Source organism: Saccostrea cucullata, unplaced genomic scaffold (genome assembly GCF_032062105.1).
Source record: "Saccostrea cucullata isolate Sc308-1 unplaced genomic scaffold, CSIRO_AGI_Scuc_v1 ctg1186, whole genome shotgun sequence".
Classification (NCBI taxonomy): domain Eukaryota; kingdom Metazoa; phylum Mollusca; class Bivalvia; order Ostreida; family Ostreidae; genus Saccostrea; species Saccostrea cuccullata.
The window spans coordinates 221,660-238,354 of record NW_026928251.1 but is presented as its reverse complement, the minus strand read 5'-3'; the positions used below and the strand labels follow the sequence as shown (position 1 = coordinate 238,354).

The 16,695-nt window shown below is 32.1% G+C and overlaps 2 protein-coding genes across 2 annotated transcripts in view; one reads left to right on the top strand and one right to left on the bottom strand.

The window, feature by feature from the left end:
• Positions 1-4,577: 4,577 nt before the first annotated feature.
• Positions 4,578-16,695, top strand: part of LOC134276905 (uncharacterized) — a 72,283-nt gene continuing 60,165 nt past the window's right edge. Inside the window, exon 1 of the mRNA XM_062759183.1 lies at positions 4,578-4,695. The gene's annotated coding sequence lies outside the window, so the exon portion shown is untranslated. The remainder of the gene's footprint in view (positions 4,696-16,695) is intronic.
• On the bottom strand, positions 7,391-15,169 carry LOC134276915 (uncharacterized). Its single transcript, XM_062759191.1, has 4 exons — positions 14,824-15,169; positions 13,230-13,291; positions 8,961-9,128; positions 7,391-7,926 (listed from the first exon to the last, which is right to left on the bottom strand). Exons 1-4 carry the CDS (start codon positions 14,898-14,900, stop codon positions 7,421-7,423), a joined length of 813 nt encoding a protein of 270 aa, XP_062615175.1. The 5' UTR covers positions 14,901-15,169; the 3' UTR covers positions 7,391-7,420.

Sequence of the window (16,695 nt, the reverse complement as noted above, 5' to 3'; positions counted from 1 at the left end):
AAAATTTTAATATGATGTACAATGAAGCAAAAGGTGGCATTCGTCTTCTACACTATTTGAAGAACAAAGAGTACAGATTCTGTCAGATAAAGCCTCCCCCTTATACCGCCCTGTTCCTATTCTTATAGGTAAAACATCGCAGCAAGTATAGAACGATGACATTTTGGAATATCCATTGTTACATATTTCTCGGTTTGAAAATAAGATTTTACGGCTCGGTAGGTTCTAAGTTTTGGGACATTTTGGAGATCTTCATTCCATGCGTTTAGAAATTTTCGACGAAGTTTATCTTCCGCTATGGTTAAGTTGCGGACCATTTAATTTTTGAAATAAGTAGACATATCAAGAGATTCAAATAGGAGTTTCACTGTATGTGACCAATTTCTGTTGTTTGTTGAAGATTGTTCCAGGTCCCACAAGAATATTTCTTTCGTAAGTCTGTCGTCCGGCATTGTAACGAATCGATTCCAAAGACATATAATATTTAACCGAAGTCGATAAAATGAAGGAAGCCAACCAACTTCTCCTTGAATTGCTAGTATTGGCGTAAATCTATGCACACCCAGAAAACACCGCAAGGCACGATATTGTGCAGATTCAATATTATGATGTTTGTCGTAACCCGATTTTGCAAGATTTTCTGCGTTGTCCTTAAATGTGGTAAATTCGTCAAACAAAACACCAAGAAACCTATAAGATGATGAGTATTCAATACGATCTTTTCATAAGGTAAATAAATGATCACTTCTTTTCCGATGTTTTTTACGGAAGTGTACTACTATAGATTTTGTCGGGTTTATACACAATCTCCATTTCTTGCACCAGTTGGAGACAACATCAAGAAGTACGTCAACGGTAGCCTCGTTCTGCGCAATCATCTGCGTAATTCAATTCCATTGTTTAAATTTTTTACTTGTATAGCGAGATCGTTGATGAACAGTGCGAACAACGATGGGGAGAGATTATCTCCTTGTCTAACTCCCGACGTTCATCCAAACCAGCCGGTGTAATGGCTACCCAAACGAACACAAGACTCGGATTTCTGATATAAAGATTTAACCGCTTGATAGAAATGCCCGTAACAACATCTCCTCAAGAGTGACGGAGTAAGAAGCTGGTCCTTACATTGTGGGTTCGTATCCCAATGTGGAACATGGAGATCGGTCCTTTGGATGAGGCCGTATAAACCGAGAACCCGTGTTGCAGTACATCTAGGGATTGGCATTATAAACACCCCTCACTTTTCAAAGTCCCCGAGTGTCATGTATGGGTAAAATTTGGCTTTATAAACATCCCTCACATTCCAAAGTCCCCAAGTGTCATATATGGGTGGAATTTGGCTTTATAAACATCCCTCACTTTTCAAAGTCCCCGAGTGTCATGTATGGGTTAAATTGTTTAGCCCTCCAACCGCAAATGGAGGTCATTTTTCAAAAGTTCCTTGGATTGTTTTAAGTAAATGTACATTGTATCCACATCTGATTTACACTACTTCTTGAATATATTGCTCCACAGAACTCTAAGAGATTCACTTTCACTTTTGTAAATAGTATAGTGAGGAGTAAAGAAAAAGGCTTGGTTGAACATTTACTGAAACTCGCTACGTCTCTTTTTTTGTAAGGATTCTTATAAAGTTTCGGAATCAATTATATACATGGAAGTTCACATTTGTTTCTTTGGAATATTAAAAACATTTGAAACTGAAATGATTTCAAAGAATTTTCTTACTTAGAAACGGATCTATGAGTATGTTTTGAATATCACTTGTAGAATTAAATTGAAGTATTTCTAAAATACATTTTATATATAATGAGCCTTACAAACAAAGACATTTTGTAACCTGCTTTGTCAGCCATCTTGGTAAGAAAATACGCTGCCTTGATGTTGACGACGGCATTTATTTTGAGTTATCATCTGTTTCCCGCTATTATGATCATACGCAATGTGAAGAAGGATTTAGAAGAGACGCTTTCTGACGATGCAGAAGTCGTGTACAAATTCTTTTTGAAATCTTATATCGTTAATAATGCAATTAATCCTCTAATTTATAGTTTTCTGAACAAGAGATTTAGAACTGATGTCAAAAACTATTTAGCTGTAACAAGTGACTAATGAGTTTCAATGCCCTTATTTTTTGTGTGAGTTTTTTTTTATTTTTATTTATTTATTATTTTTTTACATAATCGTTTTTATTTTAAGGGACCACATTTATTTAGAGGGTGGGATCGGTGAAACAAAAAGAAATACTTGCACCCGTAGTGAAAAAGTACATTTTCACGGGCAACCTCAATTTCTCTGACAGAGTATAAATATTAATACATAACCGGAGCTTGGCTATCAATTGAATGTACAGATTTAATTCAGAAGAACTTTGTTATTTTTATTTTCAGCGCTATTTAAATGTTTGGGAAATTGCATTGAAAGGCATTTCGGAATAGAAGGCACCAGAAAATGTATGAAAGTTGTATCAAATGAAGAATTTGAGCTATATACATAATTTCAAAGTACAGTTTTTAGCAAATGCAAACATAAAAAAATGTTTTTTGATTTATTTTTTTAAATGTACTAGTATTAACATTTAGAGACAAAATTTCTAATACTAACGACTAAAACTAAATTTTAATTTTGTAAGAAAGCGCATTGAATTTGCATACCATGCTTCCATATTTATGTTAAGGTCGGTCAGTTGCTAATGAAGTTTTTTTATTACTAATTAGCCATATTTTTGTTTTATTTCTGAAATAAATATGGCGAATGTTTAGACTGTTTTGCTAGTAAAACATGCATGATTTCCTAAAATTTTTAGGACATAATTAATTTTTCTTTCCTTTGATGTATCCCGACCCCCACTTTGTTTATCCTAAAAAATATTATACATGTTTATATTTACATTTCCAATGTCTTTGTCCGAGATAAAATTACCAATTGTAAATGTAATTTATTTCCTCATGAATGTTTTGGCGCGGTTCCAAAAAAAACCACGAGCAGGGCGGGACAACACCTAGAGAGAAGCAGGCTTGGAGCCTGTGGATTGGCGGAATCAAAGCATGTAAATATAAGGAATAACTGTCTTATTTTTCGAATTCATGAAGATGATCAATGGATTGGCTTGTGTGATAATTTTATGCATAAAGGCCTTCGGCGTTTATGCAGATTATCACACAAGCCAATCCACTGATCACTTCATGAATTCGAAAAATAAGACAGTTATTCCTTAAATATACTTTGAAATTTACATTATAGACACTTTATACTTAATCAAAATTTATTTTCTATTGCTGTGGAAATTTTACTTAAAAAGCGTTTAAGACGAATTAAAAACCTTAATAAAGTTTGAAAGGTCGTCTAGATTACATCAAACAAATTATTTGTTTTTGTTGGCTCTCAAACATTCTGTCAAACTATTTTATATTTTTTTTTTTGAATATATAAAATAACTCATAAACTACCTAAAAAGTTAAAAAATGACACGCCTTTGCATGTTTATTTTCATACAATCTTTCGGATCCTCTTTTTTGGGGGAGGGGGATTATAGATTATCAGTATTATTTTAAAGTTAAAGATTTTGTTATCTCTATCTCAAAATATATACCCCTCAAAATACAACACCCCAAATTAACCACAGAGGAGTACGATTTCAAATCTTATTTAGCTATGCATAAAAAAAAAACCCAATCAAATTTAAACTAAAGATGAAAGAAGAAAAGATGAGATGAACGATCAAAAGTATTCATTTGCAAATGGAATTTCTGAAGATTTTCACTCAAAAAAAATCAACAAATTGATGTTGAATCTGACCTCATCCTTAAAAAAACAAAAACAAAATACCTTAATATTGCATGATTATTAAAAAAAAAACTTAAATCCTTATATGCAATTTTTCTCTTTAAAGTACATGTATTTAAGGAACAACTGTGTGATAATTTTATGCATAAACGCCTTCGGCGTTTATGCAGATTATCACACAAACCAATCCATTGATCACTTCATGAATTCGAAAAATAAGACAGTTATTCCTTATATTTAGCTTTGATTCCGCCAATCCATGGGCTCCAAGCCTGCCTCTTGGTGTTGTCCCGCCCTGCACGTGGTTTTTTTTTGGAACCGCGCCAAAACATTCATGAGGAAATAAATTACATTTACAATTGGTAATTTTATCTCGGACAAAGACATTGGAAATGTAAATATTTAGACTTATAGTTATGATAACAAAAAGAAAACGCATATTTTATGATGATTGACCAGATAAATTTTAAATTTAGCAGACTTTTGAAGAAATGTTAACCCTGATATCAAGTTTTACAAAAAAAAAAAAAAAAAAAAATAAAAAAATAAAAAAAACAACTTTGAAATATGTGAAAAAAAAATATAAAAGGTAGATTTCAAGTCGATTTGTAAAGGAGATACGAAAAATTCTAGTTACAGGCAATCAAGAATCTTGTGTTTTTGCTTGAGTATGAAATGATTCATGCATCCAACAGGCAAAGTGCTAAGTGTTCATTTCCGTAAAAAAAAATATATCACATGCGTTGTCTGCACGATAAACATTATTTTACATACTTGCAACATTGTTAACCATCAGCTAAAAATCATTTCCATAGAAAATTGATAACCATTATTTCATAATTAGTTTATAAAAAAAATTAAAAACGGATCCGTGGAAATACAGTATGGACCTTCCTTACATCTGAAATGGTATGTTTAAGTATGTTCTATTAAGAAAACTTGAATTCTAATGGAAAGCTTCACTATATGATTATCAATCTATATTATTTTGTTTCATCAAACATAGCTTAAAGTTCACTTTTTCGGTCAAGTGTAGCAAGTGTAGCAAATTTGTTATTAACTGCCTTCCTTGTCATGTATTTTTATATGTTAGATCTATTCTAAAATAATACATATTTTTCCGGAATGACAAAGGAGGCAGACACTCTCCTTTTTCAAGGTCAATTAAAAAAGTGAAGCTTGTTTTTGGTTTGTTTCTTAGAAATGAATTACTATTAATATATGATCATTGTGAAGTGTTCTCACTCTTTCAAAAGTATGTTGGAGCAAAGAATAAGTACATTGTAAATATTTAAGCACTGAATCCATAATTATTTAAAATGCAAATTTATTAGGAATTTCAGAACATGGAATCATATTCCTTTCTTAATTAAAGCGGCACTGTGACGCACAAAGGGCAAAATTGACAAATGTAGAATTTTTGCGTGACCCTTGTTGATTTTGTTCAATTCCTAAAAGTATTAGGTTTCAGAAAATTACAGCTTTCAGAACCTAAAAATTCTATTTTTAAGAAGAAAAATAAAAGTAAAAAAAATTTTTGTATGCCCCAGACCGAAAATGTTGCTCAATACTTCTTCTATCCCATTGTACGCGTGCGCAGAAAAGTTGAATAAGTTTCCATAGTTACCATGGACTCAAGTACCCAGGAATGAATGTCAGTAGACCAAAAATTTAGAGGCAATGTTTTTAAAACGTTGTTAGAACATATTTCTCACCTTTACATGCTCCAGTTGAATGTTGTTTACAAGTTTGAGCTAAAAATAATAGTGGCGTGACATTGACACACACGAGACAACGAAATGGTAGATACAACCTTTGTTTTTCCGGCACTTATATCGTGCAGTTTTTTCTTGCAGTTTAATTGTTATAACTTAGTATATTCTCATAATTTTCATAAGTCTTTCTCTATATGCTACAGATATCTTTAAAGAAAGACATGATTTTGACTCATTGTGTCATTATAAGACTATTTAGTTTAATATTATACCCCCTTCCCCTTAAAAAGCGGCATGGTTTATAATAATCGGGATGTCCGTCCGTCCGACTCTTACGCTTTGTGGTACTTATCTCTTATCCGCAACTCCTCTGATACAACTGAATGAAATTTGATGAGGATTTCAGAGAATCTTCATTACATTATGCCACTGTGTACCTCCTATTTTACTTTTGATCCGACGAATGTTTTTGGTTTCCCATATCGAAACATTGACACTGCCATTATATGCATATGGGAAGCGGGGTATTATTTAGTGAGCTTGTTGCTCACAGTATCTCTACATATACCCCCGCTTGAAAAGTGGGAGGGTACATAATAATCGGTATGTCCGTCCCTCTGTACGTCCATCTGTTAGGCTTTGGGGTACCCATGTCACTGCCATTATATCCAAATGGGAGGCGGGGGTTATCAATTAGTGAGCTCATTGCTCACAGTACCTCTAGTTCTTTGTGTAAATAGCTTTGTATCTTAGGTAGAATAGAAATATATTGATACACTGTAAGTTTACAAAAAAGTGGTTTAGATGCAGAAAACCTATGCAGGACTTATTTTATGCTCTGTTGCAGGTAGATAACTTTTATTAAAATATTTTCTTTTTGTAACTTATCGGTATTTTCAGTCACCTCAGGGCAGATCTATCAAGTGGTTTGGTTTACACAGCAGATACTAAAGAGGTAGAGCCACTTTGCGCCTTATTTGGCCCTAAGAATTTCTGAAAATTGAAAACCGCTCAGTTTAGGTTGTAAATGCAGTATTTATCACTTGGACTGTTGGTGACCATGTATCTATTAATTGTGACGTTATTTTACATCTAGTCAATGCATTATGACGTCATAAAATGCGTCATTTTGCTTATATCCTGTAAATTCCTTTGAAAATGACCTAAAGTTGAAGCATTTTTTCAATATTTCATATAGAGCACAACCTCTGATCCAAAATATGCCAATACATTATGAAAGGCCTATTTCTGAAGATCAAAATACATGTTTTATTTTTTGGATCGTGGGCTGTGCTCATATTTTAATTCTTTGCTGAAGGTAGTCAAATACGCATATTTTCTGCAAATTTCAAGAAAATTGCAATTTCTCAAAGCCTGTTTTCAAATATCTGGTTTCTCAGAACAAAATTTCATTATAGAACATGAAAGCACCAAGTGTCTACTTTATTTTGATATATGAAAATGGAAAGAGGGTGATAGTTAATTAATTGATATAAATACAGGGCCATTTTTTGCATAAGATGGCTCTTGCTCTTTAGATGTATATGCAAGATCTTAAAAAATCTCATTTTGTGCATCACATTTAATCACAAGAAATAATTCTTAAATTATCCTATCATTTTGGAAAACAATTTCTCTGGAGATTAGTAATAATTTACAGATAATATTACGGATTTTCTTCCTTTTAACCATTTTATCGTTTTGAATCTAATATGATTATTATAATCTCTTATTATTATTCTTATTATTATTTTAGTATATATTTACCTTTTATTTTATCTTCCACATTAAAATAACAATTTCATTCAACTTTAAATATGTACACTTTGCATATTTTTAAATGTATTAATCTTTCAGTCACCGATTCTAGCTATGAAAATCAATATGAAAGACCTACGTTGATGATAAATGATAATATATTACAGACTGTCCTTTTCTATCTGTATGGGTGTAAGATAATCTGATTTGGTGGCTCCACTTCCTTGATCACCATCCACATCTTCCTGTGTTGTGTTCTCCTTCACAAATGTTCCTTCATCTACTTCCTCATATACCGCGGGATCATTATAACAACCACTATTATTTTCTTGCATATGTACCTCGTGTACAAACTTTTCGTCGTTTGTGTTACCATGGCACCTCAGTTCTCTGTAAGTGTTTTGTTTTGCATCATCTGATGTTACTGTTTGCACATAATGGCTAGTGGAGCAAAACTTTTTTCTTATTATTGTTAGCAAAAGAATTGAAATTGCCAGGAAAATTGCGGACAAAACAATCCATACTGAAATATCTAATTTAAATTTAGAAGCATTTCCACGGAAAATGTTATCAGATTCTGATATCCTTGTGACCAAACCCTCTATTTGAATAAGTGTTTTTGATGCGTACATGGTGTCTCGCAAAGTCCTATTTTGAAGAATTTGTGCTTCAGTATGAAAAAATACAAGATCATATTAATTCTTCTGTAATCAATACTGATAGAAAACTTATAATAAAATCATTACTACCAAAGGAACAATAAAATATACATTGTAAAGCGAGAAAAAAAAAAGATGTTTTGTGAAACACAGATACCCACGTTTGACAACTTATAAAGGAAGTTAAACTTTTCAAATGTAAATTAAATATGTTTGTACCAACAGAAAGGTCCACTCACAAGAAATACATATGAAAGTGTGACAGTGACTTATAAGTGACATATGAAAGCCCTAGCACCAGCTGTTCAAAAGTTTTTTTTTCAGTTTCAGTTTTTTAAAAGTAGGACAAACTCCAAGGTCAAATATTTAAGGTTTTTGGTATCTAAATAATTGTCACATCACAAAGATTACATCTGTAAAGTATGAAAGTCCTAGGGTCACTTCAAATGTTATTACTACGATTGTTTTTTTTAAATTAGGTCAAAATCTAAGGTCAAGGTCAGAGGGATAATTTAAAGATGTTGGTAGTTAAAAGAATGTTTTGTCACACAAATAACATAATTTATATGAATTAGGAAAGCCATAGTCCTAACCGTACGGAAGACATTGCCAACCTTATTTCTTTTAAAAAGTAGGTCAAACTCCTAGGGCAAGGTCAAAGGGTCAAAGTTGTTGAAATCCAATGGAAGAAATTGTCACAGAAATGCATGTATGAAGTATGAAAGCCCTAGGTCCAATTGTTTAAAAGCTATGGTCAGTGTTCATGTTTCGGTAAAGTTATACAAAATTGGGTCAGACTCCAAGGTCAAAGTCAAAAGGTCAACTTGATGGTACCCAAAGAAAGTTCAACAAATATGAAATATGAAAGCCATATCCATAAACAGTCAAAGCTTATGGGCAAGGTTACAGTTGTTGCTATCAAACAGACTAACAGATCAGCAGACAGCTAGACGGACAGGGCAAAAACTATATGTTCACAAATATTTTATTTCGGGGCATAAAAAATTAACAATTATTAATACAATGTACAGACCATCCTTACCTGTTGTAGGCTCTGCAGTTGACTTCATTATCTTTGTACTGTAATCACATCCTAGAACATTATCACACAAACTAACGTCACATAAACACGTCCACTTACAGTTTTCACCATATTGAGGATACCAACATTTCTGCAAGCAATCCAAGCCTGTAAAACCTGGGCTACATTCTGAAAACAAGATGTGTTTGTGAAACACCATGCGCCCGGCGGCAACAAAGTTAAAAAAAAGGTCATTGACCTTGATGACATTTGAAAGAACTTGATTAGTAAAGTATGCATACCAAAAAAGAAGTCTCAACTATTCATGGTTCAAAAGTTATGGCGAAGGCTAAAGTTAGCAGAAAAACAGCCAGACAGACAGGACAAAAACAATATACGCCTCGGATCTTCCGATTCGGGCGCATAAAATATTTCATCGTATTTTTTAAAATAAACTTTCACTGAATTTATCTGAAACAATTAAAAATAATAATATACATTTACTGAGTGAGTTCGAGGGCAACATGCTTTAAGTCGGACCCAAGAACCAAACTGTCTTCCTGAGGCAGTCAGGCCGAAAGCAGACAGTTAAATTCGAGGGTCGACAAAAGGCATTTTGCCCGAGAACATAGTCAATGAACGTCTTTGTATCCTTTCATTATATTTTATTTTGTCACACATGTATTTTGTATAATGGCATCATGTCGGGTCTTTCCGTCAGAGGTCGGAAAAACAACCTCGAATGTATTTTCATTACCGCATGTTAAAAATTTATACATTTTCTGTTTATTTAAATATAGGAAAGACGGAGTAAGAAGTCCCTTCTGTAGTATATTTTAGGCAATATCATTTCATAGTATAAAGTAAAACTCCATATACCACAAATAAAAGGTGTAAAAGGCGTAAAATTGAATAATGTGAAAGATACAAAGGTACATTTCTCAGGAAAACAAATATATTTTTGAGAATTTAAACCTTATGTACAGCTTTAATACAAATACAGTCTTCTTGATTGGATAACCACTAGCTGTGGTAGTAAAAAGTTGTGGTTTGCCACCATTCTAAAACTAAAGTGACTGCTTCTGTTTTACATCTTGCGTGTTAAGGCTTATGATTAAAACTTGATTGTCTATCCACAGCAACTGTATACATTACTCAGGTCTTATAACAGTTGTAGAAGAATAAACACCAAGGCAATTACTTGGCTTCGAGAGAGGTGGCATACTACAAAAGTGCCAAAGAGACTTTAGTTTGTACCTATAAAGTATGTACGGTAATCGTGCTTAAAAATCCTATGTAATCCTATGAGTTTCATCGTCTACAAATGTAAATAGGTAATTCTGACTTCCTGTGTTGACCTTAAGTTTTTTTTTATGTACAATTGGTCTGTTTTTATACAGCTCTGCAAAAAGATAATTTTCACAAAAAATGGGAAGCTCAACCTTTCTCCCCCTCTTATACTTCGGCCCTGCGACTTGTTAAACAGGTCTGGACGATTTCCAAATATGGAAGTCAGGAACGATAACTGGAAGTTGCTGTAAATATACTTCATGTACACTTTATTATTTTTCTGTTTAATCAGACACCATCATTTTACATACCCCAAAGCATATTTTAAAAGAACAAAAAGATAACGCGTGCTTTTGGTTTTTTTTTCTTCAAAAAGATTTTTTGACAATAAAATTTTTTAAAAAGTAATATAAAAACGTTTGAAGAATAAGGTATTCCCCGCGTAACCCATTTGACGAGCCTTCATAACCTATAGGCGGAACCCTGAATAGCATACAAAACAAAACTTTATTTTCAATCTTTAATAATGTGTCACGTACATACACATATGTACATAATATATTCACAAAAAATAATAATAAAAAAAAAATTAGGTCGATATCTTTCAACTAGAAATGTTAATACATGTATCTTGATTCACAATCCGTTTAAAAACCTGCAAGGAAGTTTTCGTGTATGCCACATTCCCAAAATCATCTTAGTTTTCCAACACATAACATGAACAGTGATTTTAGTGGATATGGCTGGCCGTCTTTCTGCGAAGGATATTGAGATAACGAACAATATTCAATATCAAAGACTGCGAGCTTCTACAAAAAATTTTATTACCTCTAGCTACATGTTAATGAGTGCATGTTTGGTTAAATTCTCAAGTTCAGAAATTTCACCTACTGTACCTAATAAAAGTGCAGAATGCTATTGAGAATTTCATTATGGGTTACTACAAGTACTACAGGTACTATCGGTGAATACGATTGTCAGGTGGATTCAATGCCCAACACACGTGATCACGAGTGTAAAAAATAATTTGTCCATTAAAATGCATACGAGCGGCTGCTCGTTTTCCTCACCCTTAAAGTGCTGGTGTTCTGAACTTGACACTACACATTTTAATAATTTTTTTTTCTCTTGTTAACAACAAATTCAAAACGCCCGTGATATCTTTCATAGTTTCTAATGTTTGCATTTTGTTCATTGGAACATTTGTTTTATTTTTCACTCCAATGATCATAGATTGACCTGAAGCACGTGTTCGAAATAACATGTTAACATGTTTTTACTATTTAGCGTAAATGTATTCAATCAACAATTGATCAGTTGCTCGTGGTAAGATCCTCTGTACGCATTAATAGCAATATCTATATAAGGCAAATGTTTGTCAGTGTAGATGATACTACACATTTTTTTTGCAGCGTATCGGTCGCTGCTGAGCTGTAATTTTTGCAATAAACTATGGTAAGATGTAATAATTATTATTTTTATCCCCCCCCCCCCTTTAGCCACCCATTTCTGTTGAAAATCATGAAAGTCTTTCAGAAAGGTCTGGAAACACATTTTTCACAGGACAAGTTTTCAGACGAAACAGACTATAGCAATTTCCTGTTTACTGCAAAAATTTATTTATAAAAGCGGTTCTACAATATAAACTTTGAATAGGTAAACCTTAACCACGTGTCTTGAATTTAAATCACAATAACATTAGTAGGGGTGTTATTGTTAATGTCTACGATTCACCTTGTATGTTCAATTGTTAAAGTCTTCTCACACCACAGAGCACGGACAGACAATAAACTGTTAGCGCGTTTTCTTTTCGAACATTTTACTCAGAATTTTGAGGATTTTTTTTTATATACAACAAAATCGCAACTTTTCCTCAGTATTAAGAATAAAATCATTATTTGTGAGAGACCAGGGATTTGTCAATCAGACACTACCAGATTTTCGAAGTTTCAATAGAATATTTATGATATTTTCTTGTGAAATGGTTTTACAATATACAAATCGTAAAATTATACAGAAAAATTAACAAAATATTAACTTCAAATTTGTGTCTATACACCTTTGAATTAGGCAATCTTGATAAAATTAAAAAAAAAGAATGACAAGCTACGCGCTTTTATATGCATGTAGAGAAAGAATTAGCGCGAAGGGGTTTTTCTCTCGATTTTAGGCCCATAAGAACCACTGGTCATGAAAAGCTGAAACTTATGTGGAAGCATTATAAAGTAGTACAAGTAGTACGTGGCTACCGAGAAGAAGGTTTTGAAAGATGTTTTTCTTTATATTTCCCTATTAATCTTGAACTCCCTATTGTGGCCTACTCATACCCCAAGAGTCATGATTTTAACAATTTAATATCTACACTGCCTCAAGATGCTTCTACATAAGTTTAAAATTGATATGGATTGCCCAAGTTGTTCATGAGAAAAACACTTTTAAAAATAATACATATTTTCATCATAATATAAACGTTGGGATTCCCTTTGTTGGGGCCTAGTGGTTCTTGAGAAATTTTATTAATGACTCCACTTTTTCTTGTCTTTTTGAAATGGACATGACCCTTCATTTTAATAATTTAAACTCTCCTCAACACAAAGATGCTTTCTTATTATTTTGGTAAAAATTGTCCCAGTGGTTATTGAGAAGAAGTTGAAAAAGTTTTCAGACGAACGGTGGGTGGACAACTGGTGATCAGAAAAGCTCACTTGAGCTTCAGCTAAACTTAATAACTTTTTTTTTTTGGAAAATGGAAAAGTAAGAATAAAAAAGAAAATGAAAACATTTATAAAGAATCGTGGCACTGACACCCCTTCATAGTTTCTTATAATGAAAATTCGACACAAATATGTAGACTTAAAATTTGTAGACTTGCGATATTACCAATTAACAATTATTAAATAAATCAAGTATTCTCTACAAGGAAATAATATCTAGTCTCAATTTTGAATTATGCCTAAATACAAACTCTTTTCCGCATAGCACATATATTTTCAAACATACTTGTACACATTCCAATTCTTTCGTCCCATCTGTATCCGTTGCAACAAACAAGTCCATACTCTCTGAAACGTCAACCAATCAAAAGTTGTAGTGTCATAAATTAAGAAGATCATGCTCAAAAATCAAGAAATTATATAATGTCTTATTAATTTGGCGGCGTAGATTAATATGGATGGTTTCAGAAGGGTAAAAGTTTGAACATCACAGAAGGTTAACAATCACTTTATACTAGTAAGAAGATGGAGGATAAGGCGGACAGAATGCCTATTATGTCAGATATTCAGAAATCACCTTTGATATGTAAATTGAGTATTTAAATTTACTTCTCATTATTGAAATTTATGAAATTATGAGAAAAGAAAAACATTTTCTGAGAAAAACAAAATCTTTTTTAAAAATTTCATTTATAAAAATATTAGATGGTATACGTGGGATTCGAACCCCAGCAATAAAATATCGAAGTATCGTACAGCTTTGAGACGAAGGCACTAACCACTATGCTACATGGCTCCTGATGTTTAGGGGGATTTATATCATGTTAGTGATATGACACATGACTTATTGGACTTGAAGTATTTCTCAGAAAGGTGCGAATGTTTTGTCATAAAAGTGTACTTTTAAGGTGCAGTGGGTCTTCGTTGTCATAAAAGTGTACTTTTAAGGTACAGTGGGTCTTTGCTCTATTTATTGTAAACCAAAAAATATTTATTTTATCGCAAACTTTTAGGATTATCTTTCCAAATATTGAGGCGAAGACCCACTCATATTGAAAAATGTTGTTAAAGTATGAAAAAATGATCATTTTTGCTCTTTTAAGTCAGTGTATGCTTTTTCATAGGCAAATATGTTCAGTCTTTGTGAGATTTTTGTCTATTATGGAGATCATACATTAAGTATACTTTAATATTGAATGAAATATGAAATAAAATTTGGATATAATTGATATTAAATTTTTCACTTCTTATCTGTCGCGCTATAGGCATTCTGGCCGCCTTATCCCCAATCTTCTTTATTGTTTGCATCATTCGCAGTGAAATTAAGTCAAAAAATATTTACCGATCCAGGCATTCATTTTTTTGTATAATCTGTCCTTAAGACTTAATATATATTTTAAAATTCCCATTAATATTGCTTTCAAACCAAAACCAAGATGAAGACTTTGTAGAGTTTTGCTTCGAATAATTTTTATTCTACTCAAACGTCTTGACCTAGCATCAATAACACTCGTCTTGCATATTAGATTGGGAAAAAGGGAAAAGCTTGCCCCTTTTCAGACTCGTAAAATTCATATGGACGAAAATATTCAAAATCAAAGCATCATACACAAAGAAAATTGACATTGACTTTTTTCCCAACCTAAATTGTAAACTAAATCCAGTTGAATTGAAAATTAAAATAAAATAAAATAAAAGTAATTTTATATTATGAATATACATTTTTAGAAAAGTAAATTCCAAAATGACAATTCAATAAAATAATACTTCTGCGAGAAGTGTCACTAAGTACAAAAGTATAAGATATGATTTAAAAAACTGCATATCAGAGATGAATTATAAAATTGAATCTATTCAATTTCATCTTAAATAGAGCTTACCCTTGACATATTGGTGAACAGAATACATCATGAAATGAACGCAAAAGGTTAATAATGAACATGAATTTAAACTCCATGATTTATACAACGGAACATAACCAAATGTCGTTAATGAATTTTAAATGCACTAATAAATACAATCGATATGCTCTAATCAAAATCAGTTGTAAGCGGAGTGATGTATTAAATGCATGTCCTGGAAATATTATCCGGGTTAAAACTTTTCAACAACGAGGAAATTATTTTTTCTCCTTATGTTTAGTTCACATAAAAACTATATTAAGGTTTAATTTTATATAACTAAGAGTCTACTAGAAATAAAATTAAAGTAGAATTTGCTCTTCAATAAAACTATAAAATGCCTTCCTTTGCTGCAAATCTTGAAATTAATGTTGCAACTATTGAAGAACAAAATGTGTTTACTAATGTTTTCCTGCAATAGCTGCAGAGATAATTCATCTACCTAAAAAGAAAGACATTTCTTTGTCTATATATTTGATATATGCAACGAATCATTGAAGTAGGATCTAGTAAATAAATCTTTAGAGATGATATATTTATGTTAATAACTCTATCTGAGTGAAAGAAATCTCGAATTGGACGTGAAACAACAGTCATCAATCAATCAATTAAACAGTCTCCTTGTTACACGTAGTTCTTGAAGTTAAACTTAATTAATGCTTATTGATATACAGTGTCATATTTCAGAGATATACAAACTTATACATGTATAATTATATCTAAAAATCTTTCAAATCCTATTTATTTTTCATTTCCAGAAAAGTGAACAACAATGTCAATTATAACAAAAAACACGGAAACTTCACAAGTATTCATGGGAAAGGAAGTGATCGGTGATTTTAATTTTTTTTAAAAAGCAAACAAGGGTTCTTTCCATATTTGCTTATATCGAGAGTACTTGCACTGAAACATAGGAGGGGCCTGTGAACATATACATTTATATTTCTATGCACTTTGCATTTTGTCATCTTGATTCTTTTTAGCTTATAACACGTTATATCCCCCCCCCCCCCTACTCAAATAATTACATCCGCAATGGATAAGAATAAAATGTGGCTGCATTTCTATTCTCTTCAAACAAAACAATTCCATTTTCATGAGGGTCAGTAATCTAAATACATAATTCAAAGTAATAGAATTCATAAACAAACAACTGCATATCAGTCTTAACTCTAAGAAAAAAGTCAAATTTATATCCTAAAATCACGGTTTTTGACATGCTAATTAAAGGTTTAGACAACAAATGGACAATAAATATACTACTAGAACAACTTTAATTTACATGTCCTTCTTATTTCTGAAGAACATCTCAATTCACATGCAGCAGTGGCTGTCCCTACGCTAAAGGATTTTATGCTTTAAAATTACTAGTACCCCTATCCCTATAATTTATAACGGTTTACCCAGATTGAAGATAACTGATACTTGATGATAGGCTTTCAACTAGAATTACATACCAATTGTTCTTTGATTTTTTGACCCGACAGACAAATATTTAGACATACACCTAACAAGGCATTTATTGCTTTCCACCCATTAAGTCCTTCCTTAGTCATTCATTTACTATGTTGATCAGACTTTGATCGATTAATATTCAAGAGCATATATATGAGGATATCTAAAGTATCGTATATTTCAAATGTCGTTTTATTTATTTTAATAATTGGAGAAACTTCTTAGAATTATTTATGTAGATTTAATTAGGTGCTCTAGGTTTAAATCAAAAGATTTGATAATTGACATTCATAAAGGGGCTTATGTATGCGGAAATCATTACTCGTATTATCTACTATTGTTTACGTGATATTTATTAGACACATATGTAATATAAGAAAATTTAACTTAAAAAGT

Excerpts from the sequence above, each read along its gene's own strand:
- LOC134276915 (XM_062759191.1), bottom strand. The coding sequence starts at position 14,900 with ATGGAGTTTAAATTCATGTTCATTATTAACCTTTTGCGTTCATTTCAT. Across the intron at positions 13,292-14,823 it reads TGTTCACCAATATGTCAAGG|AGAGTATGGACTTGTTTGTT; the intron begins GTAAGCTCTATT and ends TTGACGTTTCAG. Across the intron at positions 9,129-13,229 it reads AAGAATTGGAATGTGTACAA|AATGTAGCCCAGGTTTTACA; the intron begins GTATGTTTGAAA and ends TCTTGTTTTCAG.